At 41.7% G+C, this 12,598-nt stretch overlaps 1 protein-coding gene across 3 annotated transcripts in view; it reads left to right on the top strand.

The window, feature by feature from the left end:
- The first annotated feature begins 3,772 nt into the window (after nt 1-3,772).
- Nucleotides 3,773-12,598, top strand: part of ZNF608 (zinc finger protein 608) — a 112,148-nt gene continuing 103,322 nt past the window's right edge. For 2 of the 3 annotated variants that reach the window (XM_003826688.5, XM_008952039.4), the window contains exons 1-2: nt 4,116-6,419; nt 7,441-8,530. In XM_003826688.5, coding sequence (XP_003826736.1) covers nt 7,625-8,530 — 906 coding nt within the window. In that variant the 5' untranslated portion in view covers nt 4,116-6,419; nt 7,441-7,624. Of the gene's footprint in view, nt 4,081-4,115; nt 6,420-7,440; nt 8,531-12,598 lie in introns of those variants that run through there. The other variant, XM_008952041.5, reaches the window with a different exon arrangement.

Raw genomic sequence — 12,598 nt, 5'->3', positions numbered from 1 at the left:
GGCTCACACCTGTAATCCCAGCACTTTGGGTGGCTGAGGCGGGAGGATCATGAGGTCAGGAATTTGAGATCAGCCTGACCAACATGGTGAAACCCCGTCTCTACTAAAATACAAAAATTAGCCAAGCATGGTGGCGCACACCTGTAATCTCATGTACTCAGGAGGCTGAGGCAGAAGAATCCCTTGAACCCGGGAGGTGGGGGTTGTAGTGAGCTGAGATGGCGCCACAGCATTCCAGCCTGGGCAACAGAGTGAGACTGACTCAAAAAGAAAAAAAAAAGAAAAAAAAATTTTATAGAGACAGGGTCTCGCTATGCTGAGCAGGCTGGTCTTGAATTCCTGGTTTCAAGCGATCCTCCAGCCTCAGCCTCCCAAAGTGCTGGGATTACAAGCATGAGTCACTGGGCCTAGCCCAAGAAATAATCTTTGATCTTTAATAATATACCCTAAATCAGAGGAAATAGGCACCAAAGAAAGATCACCATGTTTTCCTGTGTTACTGCTAGAAGCCCCTGGCCTCCTCAGCATTGAGATCGTCTGTCTTTAAAAAAGGAGGAAAGGGACCTTTTGATGACCTTAACAATGATGTAGTACAAGCAGGGGCAGAGTTGATCTTGAGATCCAAGGAGCGGGTAGTGGAGGTTGTTGGAGGGGGATGATACTGTTTTGTTTGTTTGTTTGTTTTTGAGATGGAGTTTTGCTCTTGTTGCCCAGGCTGCAGTTCAATGGCGCGATCTCGGCTTGCTGCAACCTCTGCCTCCTAGGTTCAAGCAATTCTCCTGCCTCAGCCTCCCGAGTAGCTGGGATTACAGGCATGCACCACCACGCCTGGCTAATTTTGTATTTTTAGTAGAGATGGCGGTTTCTCCATGTTGGTCAGGCGAGTCTCAAACTCCCGACCTCAGGTGATCCGCCCACGTCGGCCTCCCAAAGAGCTGGATGATACTTTTTAAATGCCCCTTTTACACTATCCTCATGCTCCTTCCACCCCTCTGTTCCAAATACTCATTTCCTGACATCTCCTCCTTTCTACCACATCTCTGAGTAGACACTAAGGTGTAAAATTACATAGTGCTTATATTATACAGTAGTGTATTGATATTATGAAGTATATGCATGTGGATATTAGAATGGTGACAAATAGGTTCCTAGTTACCTTGATGAGAGATTAAGATAACATTTTCATCTCTATAAATACAGAAAACTTCCCAATTTTGTGAGAGGAATAGCTCTGATTTTCAAAACTGGTAGTTAATTGTCTTAGTTTCAGTCATCAATTAGCTGATGGTCCTCTGATGCCTTTTGATTGGCCCCTTTGTCAAACAAAACAAAACAAAACAAACACAAGAAAAGCCAGTCTGACAACACTGGTTTATTCAAAAGTCTCCTGGAAGAACCTGGGAGGAAGGAGGTGGGGGTGGGGTGTAAATGGAGTGTGGAGATGTTGGAATGGAAGGAAATACTTTAATTTATCAAAATGGTTTGGGTTAAATATGTGGTAGAGTCGGGCCTAAGCCTTCATCTTGGGCCAGTAGGGTTTCTCAGAAAGGTTTAAGGTTTGGGTTTAAGTGTTGAAGCTAGGGTTAGATTAGATTATTTGATTATTACAAACCCTAAACTTTGGTTTTAGTTAGACTTCATCTGTGCTGCAGACGCTGTAATTTGTTTTGTATTGGAGGAACTCCAATCTTCTCCAGCTTCACTAGGTCTCATTTTTAAATGTCCCATTCTTTTAAGAACTACCTATATATTATTTCCAAACTAATATAACATATGGGGTAGGCATGGGCTTCCAAAGGCTGAGATGTAGATGACACCCCAGGGACACAGGAAGTGCCCAAGAGTGATCTGATCCTTTGAGAAATCACTCTTTTAGAAGAAGAAAAGTTAAAAAACAGTATGGTGCTGTATTCTTATCAATGGGGCATACACAAATGTAAAATCTGTATATTCAAAAATATAAAACAAATCTCAAAGCTAAAATGGAGGCTAGGTAGATATCAGATCCCTAATTTGCCCATTTTATTTGTTAAAGTACAGCTTTGATTTGAATACAAATTGACTTAGGGAGAGCTAAGGACTAGTACAGATTGCATTCCTCTGGTTTATATGTCCCAATAAAGGGTGGAAACTGCTGTTTATTACTATTTGCAGCCTCAAATCTAGTTCATTTATGGTAGTGAAACAGCTAATTGGCAATTTTTTTATGGACTAAATATATTGAAAGCTCAAACATGAGTCAATAGCCATTATTTAAAATATGTGACATAAATATTTTTATTGATCCACGAAGTCATCACTGAATATTTACATCAGAAGCTGTCTTCTGCTAGCACTCATTCACTTTACATGTCCATATGACTCAGTTAAGACACAACCTTAAATTGCAATTGTCACGTGGAAATTACAATCCCAGTAGTACTGGATCTTTAAAACTTGGGATCATGATGCTTTCAGTTTACAGTAACCTTTGACTTTCAAATGTCCATATTGTAGCTTCTAAAAACAATGAAGGTAACAATAAAAAATTAAAAATTAAATGTACTCTAAAGGCTTAATATATGTAAATACATTAGCTTAAATATGTTAGCTGTTATAGTAAAATGCTAAACTTGTTATTTCATATTAACCTCTCTTATCCTATGAGCTGAGTCTCATTAACTTGGTTGCTGGCATTTGTCCTACAATACATTCTGAAGTATTTCTGTGTTTGTGGATTGTAGATGTAGCATTCAGAGGATTCATGATGCCCCCTTCCCCACCAGTGGGGTTAAAGATATGGGGGAAGAGGAATTCTGACCCTTCCACAGTTTAAATACGTGTACTGGGACTGTTTAACAGTTAATCTTCCTAGTACATTTAACTTTCATAAGTCGATTTTTTAAAAGATGAGGCTGGCCCGAGGTGTTACTATGGTTAGCTGGGGCCTTATTTTAATATTAAGTTTTTCTTTTTTGGAGTCACATAACACCAGGTGGAAAAGATTTGTTGCTAATTCCAGGGAAGAACCATTCACATAGTGTTGGTTAAATGGTCGCCTGCGTTCACACTTCAGTGCCTGTAGATCAGAGCCCTGGAAACAAAAGGGTTACTTGTTTCCCCACCATCGCCTTTACCCGCAGATCGATTTTTCTTATTTAATCAGCGAGTAAAAAGAGAGACACAGGGAAGAAAAAAAAAAATTGCAGGAAGGGCAAAGTGGTGGGGGGAGGGTTGAAAGCCAGAAGCTGCAATACAGAAAATCAGTCTTGGGAGTTGGGCTGCGAAGTCCTTGGAACAAGGAAGGGAAGCCGGCAAAATGCTCGCAGTCAGTTCCACACAGCCAGCCTCCCTTTTCTCTTCGCTACGCGCTAGCGGCTCGTTTGGCTTCTCTCTGCCACCGAGCGATCACATACATTATTTCCCCCAAGATAACACAATCAAACTTGTATTTACCGACATCCTCTCCTCGCAGCCTGTTTGAGATTTGTTTTAATAAATAAGTGTTTTATGTGAATGATGTTGTAATTGAAAGGGGCGCACCATTTTTTTCCCTTCTTACTGCGGGAGGTTCCTCAACCCCAATCTGGTTGGAAAATAAAACGCTTTGTCTCCACAACCACCCCCCACAGCACCCCCACCCGCTCTCAGTGTGTGTTTTATACGTGTGTATATCTCAACCCCCTACAGTAGCCAAGAGAAAGCAGCTAGCCAATGAGAGAGCCCAGTTTCATAAAAGCTGCTCTCTGATTGGCCCGATGCGAAAGGGCACTGGGAACAAAGAAAAGTCCCTTTCAGGTATAGAGGCTGAGAGCTTCTTTTGCTCCACTCCCCCTGTGTGTGTGTTGTGTTTCAGTCCTGATTTAGTGTTGCAGAACAAGCTTGTTGTGTGTGTGCACCAGGGGGATTTTTGTTTTGCTTTTTTTAAATTTTAATTTTTGCTTTTATAAAAAATACACAGGACGGTCTGTGACATTTGATGGTCCATCTTCTTTAATAATAAATTTGTTGAAGAGATTATAATTTCCAAAATAAAGCGGCTGCAACCAAACACATTCAATGCAGTTAGAAGGAAAAGGTCAACTCGATCCAATACAGACCGTAAGTACGGTTGCGTGGTGTGTCTCTATATAGCACTTAGCGGGGACTTCATGCAGGGGAATGTGCGAGTTTTATGCATAGAAATGAGGAACTAGTTATAGGGTTTGGCTTTTGCATTTAGAACAACAACCCAAGAAGGGTGAATTTTATTCAGTGGAGGGTGAAGCATTTGTAACTTCACACAAATTAAGCTTGACTGGGCACTCGGGGTAACTTAGAGGAAATTAGCTTTTGGGCTCTAACCCAAAGGAGAATAAAAGTGACACAGTTACATATCCTGGTCTGCAGTGTCAATTCTCTAGCTCACCTTACTCCCTCCCTCTTCTGTCCTAGCTGGGCAGACCCCCCTCCCAAAGCGATACAGGAAAATGGGGGCAAGGGCAGAACAAGCCGATTTCTGTCTCCTGTCAGATCCCAGTGCCCGATAATTTAATATTAAACAAGGGAATAGTCACTCATTACATGTAATGGTTATAATTACCATTCGCCATCTCCTTAAAAAAGCAAGCAACAAAAATACCATTAAGAGAAAAAATAAAAGCCCCACCCAACCCAAACAAACCCACAAATAGTAACAATGGTGTATTTATTACAGGACCAGGCTGGGGAGCAAGCAAAAGGTTTTTCTTTGTTTAATACATGAAGTGGGGGTCCCTAAAATCCAAGTAGCTCGGAGATACCCTTCTCCCTCCCCCAGGCGTCCCCGTCCCTGGCCCCTTGGGAAAGCCGACAAATTGGAGATAAGTTGAGGAAAGGTTTATAAAGTGTTTCTTTAAAACATCTGCTTTGCTCTTGTGCTCATTACATTTCACTCCTTCCGAACTTCGGAGATCCTAGATCTCCGAGAAATGTTTCACATTCATAACTTGTAGCTTCGCCCACTGCGGGGGGGCGGGGGGAAGAGGTTGGGGGAGTGTGTGCAGGGGGAGGGGAGAGACTTTCAGCTTTTTTTTTTTTTTTAAAGACCAGATCAGTATTTTCTTGATACGCTTGTCACCATTTTTGTTCTCACGACAACCAATTGAGCCCTTGATCCTCACGTGATGTGAAAGGCTTGCACTGTAACAAAATCGCTCCTTTTAGATGGTTGGTTGTTACTAACTCGCCCATCCCCCTCTCCCAGCCCCGACATTTCCAGCAAAGCGACTCTCCACTTCCAATCCATCAACAATTCATTACTGCTTTTAGCTTCCAAACGCCAGCTAATTAAAAATACTAAGCCAAGCTCCGGGGCCATCTGACTAAACACAGGAGGGGGTGGGCGAAGGGAGGAGGAGGAGAGAAAAAATAAATAAAAGGGAGACACATCGTTTGCTGCGAGTATAAGAGGGAAAAACTCCCGAAAAAGGTCGCCTTAAAAAAAAAAAAAGAAAACAAAAACCTTTTTTTGACTCTAATTATCGAATTACCACATGACTGACTGACCTGAGAGACAGAGGATTCCACTCCCCTCGGGAGCTATACTAGGAACTCAGTTCCTTTTTCTTAAAACAACATAAGACAGGAAAACATCACATCCTTTAGGTTTCGAAGACTGAGCCCATTTTAAACGCCGTTATTTTCCCCACCCCACCGCCCCACGCCCCCCGCCCCGAGCGAATGCTGTTATAACTGGTTTATCAGCTCACTGAATCATCTGCTCTCTCCTCCTCCACACCTTTCTTTTTCTCCTCTTGCCCAGTTTCTCATCCCACCCTTTCTTCCTCCTCCTCCTCCTCCCTCTACTCCCCCCCTCCTTTTCTCTTAAGTTAGTTCAAGAAATCAAATCTGTCAGGACGGGCGGAAAAATGCCACTTCCCGACTAACAGGCGGAATCCAGCCCAGATTTTCAGTCCTTTCTTCTTATTCTTTCTTCCCTTTCACTAATTTATCCCGATGTTAGCACATTCTGTCTCGTTACTAGCGGACGCCTGTAGGTTTGCTACATGGGATCATTACTGATCACGGTGACTCTGAAGTCTGGAACTGAAGGCGGAATGAGAAGTTGGGAAAACTTTTTTCTCTAAACTCTCTGTTTTTTAAAAAACTATTATTCTCGATGCTTGTTAAGAGGAAAAAAAACCTTTGGTGCTTCTGTTGTGAATGTGAAACATTATTTTCCAGCTGTACAGTGACACATTTTTTTTAAGGAGAAAAGGACTGATTCGTTTGCCAAAAGGGGGGTGGGGAGGTGGAATAATGTTATCGAGTGATTATTCTGGCTGAGATGTGTTATTTGGTTTCTTCCTTCTTGATCATTTGGTGTTTAAGTAAAATGAGGCACAGGCTTGTTTGCCGAGTGGAGTGGGAAAGGCATTTTGATTTGCTGGCCTAATTAAAAAATGATAAAGGATTAAAAGGTAAGCAATGTCTGTGTGTGTGTATGTGTGTGTGTATGTATATTTATTTATTTTTTTCTTGACAATCAACTGTTAAAAAGGGGCTGATCCCTTTAAAAACGGTTTTAACTGCTCTTTGTCAAACACACTCATTTGCGGTCATTGAGGCCACCTTGGCGCAGATCACTTAAAGTGTATGTCTTAATCAGTTTTCTGTACAGTCAGTAGCACCATATTTAAGAGAGTGAGCAATTCTCTGACCTAGGAATACGGTAGAATTGTTTAAATGTATTTTTTTCTCAAAAGGCAGGTATTTAACTTTTTATATAACACTGTCTTTTCTAGAGAGAAGTGCTCTTAAAAGACATGCATATTTCAAAAAAGAAATTGTAGAAGCTGTTGGGGAAAAGAGGATAGGAGGGAGGTATGTGTGTGTGTTGGGGGCAGTTATTGGTTGTTTTTTCTGTTCCTTACTAGGAACAAAAACCAGATTGCCCAGACAATTTGTAAAAAGAAGTACTGAAACCTAAAATTAGAAATAAGGAAAATTTAGCAACATTCTATTCTGAAAACTAGCCTCAGAACTTCCAGGGTCTGGTCTTCTAAATTGCAAGATCTAGGACATGTTTAGGGATGTTTAAAGCTGTGTTCTTCCTTCTTGTCTGAGTGTTCAGGCTGTGTTTCTGGGGTTGAGATATCACATGTGCCAGACTGAAATCCTAAACTTTAAAAAAGAACACAAAAACCTTTCTGGACTTGAATCAGATCCTTAAGATAATTTAATGCTTTTAAAAAGGCGATTATCCTTGTGTTGTTGATAAAGGGATTTTCTTTTTAGCTACCGTAAGATGCTTACTGTCATAGGTTTATTTTTCGGGTTTGGTTATTTTCCTTTAAACCTGATATTGGACTGTGAGGACAATACATGAGCCACCTTACTCTCCATCCTTCCCTGTCCCCTTTACTGATTCCCCAATACTAATCGTTTTTTATTCTGGTAACACCCAGACAAGAAATATTCGACTTTTCCCCCCCTTCACAGGAAAAGGTGGACCTGGACTGAGGGTGTAAAATCCCTGGACACATTCGTGGGGCAGGAAAAAGAAGAGGAAGATTAGAAGATTTTTTTTTTTCTTTGAGAGAAAGCCCAGCGGAGATAAACGAATGTCCCCTCATCTCCAAAGAAAAGTTCATCGGATTTTTATTCTAGAGAGCTCATCTTCAGGATGTCAGTGAACATTTCTACTGCAGGAAAAGGTGTGGATCCAAATACAGTTGATACTTATGACAGTGGCGATGATTGGGAAATCGGGGTTGGAAATTTAATAATTGATTTGGACGCTGATTTGGAGAAGGACAGACAGAAATTTGAGATGAATAATTCCACCACCACCACTAGTAGCAGCAACTCCAAGGATTGTGGAGGTCCGGCCTCCAGTGGGGCTGGTGCTACCGCAGCCTTAGCTGATGGCCTAAAATTTGCTTCTGTTCAGGCCTCTGCTCCCCAGGGGAATTCACACAAAGAGACCAGCAAATCAAAAGTGAAAAGGAGTAAAACTTCTAAGGATGCTAATAAATCTCTGCCTTCTGCTGCCTTGTATGGGATTCCCGAGATCAGCAGCACTGGCAAGAGGCAGGAAGTCCAAGGGCGCCCTGGAGAGGCAACTGGCATGAATTCAGCGCTGGGTCAAAGTGTGAGCAGCGGCGGCAGCGGCAACCCAAACAGCAATAGTACCAGCACCAGCACCTCTGCCGCCACCGCGGGGGCAGGCTCCTGTGGGAAAAGCAAAGAGGAGAAGCCAGGTAAAAGCCAGAGCAGCCGAGGCGCCAAGCGGGATAAGGATGCGGGGAAATCCAGGAAGGACAAGCACGACCTGCTTCAGGGCCACCAGAATGGCAGTGGCAGCCAGGCCCCTTCCGGGGGGCACCTCTATGGCTTTGGGGCCAAGAGCAATGGAGGTGGCGCGAGCCCCTTCCACTGCGGGGGCACTGGGAGTGGCAGCGTCGCCGCTGCAGGGGAAGTTAGCAAAAGTGCCCCGGATTCAGGGCTCATGGGAAACTCTATGTTGGTAAAGAAGGAAGAGGAGGAGGAGGAGAGCCACAGGCGAATCAAGAAACTGAAAACTGAGAAGGTAGGATAAAGTCGCCTTCCTAGATGTCCTACTCTCCTCTGTGTGCATTTGTGTGGGTGTGTGGGGGTGTGCCTCTGTGTGCCTTACACTTTATGCTTTCTGGTTCTTTGTGAGATTTCTATGATATGCATCGTTTATATTAAAATTTGATTTGGGGGAGCCTACTTGGGTGCAGTGTTTGGCTCTTGCTTCTGCTGTCCTTGCTGCTGCTGCTGCTGCTGCTGCTGCTGCTGCTGCTTGTGATGCTAGTGTTTGGGTTCCCAGGTGGGAGGGCCTGAGTGTTCTAAGTACCTTTTGCCCTGTAGATCGGTTCCTCACTAGTCAGCAGGTTGCCGTGTGCTTTTAATAGAAAACCTGCTCATGCACCCTCTTGACTCTTGTCCTGCTTTCTTCCTTAAGGGGAACAGTTTTCTATTTTAATTTATTCATCCTGGTATTGCTGGTAATGTGTCCTTAGGTGCAAGGTTCAAGTTCCCTCCCTGGAGAGGAATGTCGAGGATTCTAATTTACATTCTACAGACCTCATCCCTTTTTTTTTTTCTTACTGTCTCCAAAATAGTACTGTGAAAGGATATCCTTGAATGAGTTCTTGTTATTGGTCCTGAATGAAACCCCAAGCTTGATGTGTTGGGTCATTGGTTTCATAACTGCAGAAAAACTCGATGGTTTTGGTGGCTGTTAGCACTCTACCCCTGTTCCCTCACCCAGTTCTTAGCCAGAGATTTAAGAGTGTTATCACTTGGATACCTAGCTTGACTGGGGAGCTGGACGGCTGCTAAGAAGAATAAAACAGACTTGCTGGACTGATACTCGTGAAATGTGAAAATGTAGCCAAAGGGGATGTAGACGGTTGAGTGAATTGGAATATAGAATTATGTGCTGCATTTAAGCGGTGTGGATGGTTGATTTAGACTATTTGGACCCTTCTCCCCTTCTTTGTACAAGTCTATAGTTAGACACTGCCTTGGAAGAACTGCCTGCCCCGACACCCACACCATGTTTTGCTGCTTAGTCATAGACCACATTGACTAATGTTTGGGAACAGAAGGTGTTCTGTCCACTAGGCAGGTTGGGAAGGAGTTAGGGGTGTGTGTGTGATATTTCTATGAAGTTAATTTTCATATTAATTCTACAGGTTGTGCCTTGCAGAAGCAAGATTTCTGTCATGTGGGTTGTGGCATGGTTGTTGGGGAACATCCTTATTAAATAATTTTGATTTTTTTTTGTGCTATAGTTGGCGATTGGGATTGTAAGTGGTGATAATATGTCTTTGGAGAATTATTTCTGTGTAAAATGGTTCACTGCTACTTAAACTTTTATATTCTTGTTTTTGTGTTCAGGATTTAAGTTGGAGTATAGGAGTAAAGTTTTGATTTTTAAAAGTTGATAGAGGCACATTAAGGTGTAGATAATGCCAAATTTGCAAAATGCCTCCAAACGCTTATAAATTCATATCCTCTTGGTCAGGTACATTGATGAATATAAATGAATTTTTGAAAATTCCTGGTTTTGATTCTTATATTTAAATGTGTAGTTTCACATTATTTCTGCTAAAAGGTGTTCTGAAATCTTCTTATTACTTAGTACAGTAGGGCATTTACTTTTGTTGCCAATAGTCTTCAAATTGCAGTTCTAATCTGCTTTAACTATCTAGATGAATTGCCCTAATCCAGTGCTCACAATGGCTGTGGTTAAGGAGTCAGAGCCATTTGATTGGATTCACTGGCTGCTTGGAATGTGGGAGGTACTGCCCTTTTGCATTCCCCTTAGCCTTTTAATCTTCCAGCCAAATGTTCACATTCAACAATTTTGTTTAGCTGGCAATCGGAACATTTCAGTATCTAAAAGGCTGCTGTCATGGCAACTGAGATTAGAGCATGGTGTCGTTTCTCCAGTTTTTGTGTGTTCTTTTCACTTTCCAGTCACAGAGGAAACTGGGTGAAGAATGGAAGAATTAAATTATTCATATACATGCAACTCATCTTCAGTTAGAGCAGTATAAATGTGATAAATATGAATTACATAAATGAAGAGCAAACAAGTCATGGTGGATCTGGGGTCGGGGAGGGAAGAAAGCACATTGCAATTTAGATTCACTTCTGATCCTATACCAGAGGAAGCTGTGCCACCAATCTTAGCCACTGGAGTTGGCACAGGGGCCCCTCAAAGGCTTGGATCCAGGGGCTTGGATCCTGTAGTGTTGGCCATTCTCTGTCAAGTTGGGCGTTGGCTCAGGATCTCAAACATTATTCCTTAAGGCTTTCCTCCCCACCCCCACTTCACCCTGAGAATGACTTCTCTTAAGAATGCTTTCATCCTTGGCACACAGAAATGGCACTCCCTTGCATGAATGCCACCCAGGAAAGTAACTCTAATTCCACTAACTAGTGGTTGCATCAAATTAGGCATCAATTTAGAAAATGCTTCCTACTGATGTGAGAATACCTATTTAGAAAGTAAAGATTTAGTAGGACCAGAAGCTTCACCTGAAAAAATATTTCAACACTGAGGTTTTTTGACATTTTATACAATGTTTTAATTTCCTTCAGCCTGGCTTGATTATCTGAGTTTGTGAAGAGTAAGTGCCTGGAGAGTGAAGATTATTAATTTTCAGCAATCAGATGTGGCTCGTGAGGGGCCACATGTGAAAACCAAAGGGGAGTGTATGTGTGTGTGCATTTTTTTTTTTTTTTTTCTGGTTGGAAGGTTCACAGGAGATTCATAAGACTTGCTGTCACTGGTTAATTTTCATAGCATGCATGCTTAAATGTCTATTTTTGGTCTGTTTATTCTGTTTCTTCACTACACAAAGTCATGTAAAACATGATAAATTGGACCTTATGAAACCTAATTAAATCAATGAGTGTTCTACTCCTTTATGTGGAAACCACAAGTATGTTGTAAAAGTCGCCACTCCCTTAATACGTGAACAAAATCAAAACATGCCATAATTCTAAGATGTTTGAGCTATATTTCTGTAGCCCATTTTGTGGTTAAGCCACCAGTGACATGTCTGAATAAGTAGATTTGATGGGTTGGCTTTTGGTTGTTAAAACCTGCCTCTCCACCTTCCCCTCCTTTCTTGTGAAGCATAATAGCCTTGTATTGAAGCTCTTCTTTATGTATCCTCCTAGCCATCTTACAGTTTTGACTTATCAGATACGGAGGCATTCAGCTGGGCTTTATAAATAAACAGTTTATATGTAAAGTTGATGGGTTTATTTGATTTTTGGAAAATTCAAAAATATATACAAAAACTCAAAAATCCTAAAAGTGGCTGATACTTAAACAGAAGTGAAAGGCACAAGAGGTCATATAGTTGTGTCTCAATACCTATTCAGGGAAGAGAATTATTTCTGTAATATCATATTGCTTTCATTAAGATGGCCCTGGTCATAAAGGTGGTGTCTACAAATGGACCTGTCCATAAAGGATATCATTCATTTTATTTTATTCTTTTGTAGAGGCCTTTTTATACTTCACCAGGGAATTCTGGCACATTTTCTAAGTGAGTGTGAGCAGTTTAAGAACATATTTTGATTCATGAGTTTTGTGGACATTATGCTTTTTTTTTTTTTTCAAATATAGTGTCCCATATGAATTCTGCCTAGAGTGTAGTGTATCTACTGTGAAATAAAAGGGCAGAGGGGTCACTTGCTATAATTAAAGAACAGAGTCCATTGTTGTTGGACAGCAAACTGTTTTGAAAGCTACATAAGAGATTTAGCTGTTAAAAATGTTGGTAACTAAGGGTGGCTTCCAATCAGCATTGATCCAGCTCCTTACTTTTCTATAGGCCTCCTCACAGGGTGACAGGGCTTTTTGAGGGAGGGGCTGCCCTTTCCCCAAGAACACATGGAACTTAGGTATTTGTGTAATCAGACCCATCACTGAATTCTGACTTTGGGGTGTGAAATCCGTTTGCTTTGCTGGAGAGAGAAGGAATATGCATAACTGATCAAGATTGTCCTATAGGAGATAAATAATGTTTTGCAACTTTTAATAACTTTGCAAATAGTCTGTAAAAAACGGTGGGGGGAGGGATTGATAGTCCAAATGTCATGAAGT

The sequence above is a fragment of the Pan paniscus genome, chromosome 4 (genome assembly GCF_029289425.2).
Source record: "Pan paniscus chromosome 4, NHGRI_mPanPan1-v2.0_pri, whole genome shotgun sequence".
In the NCBI taxonomy this organism is placed as follows: Eukaryota; Metazoa; Chordata; class Mammalia; order Primates; family Hominidae; genus Pan; species Pan paniscus.
This window is presented reverse-complemented; position numbering and strand designations above follow the sequence as displayed.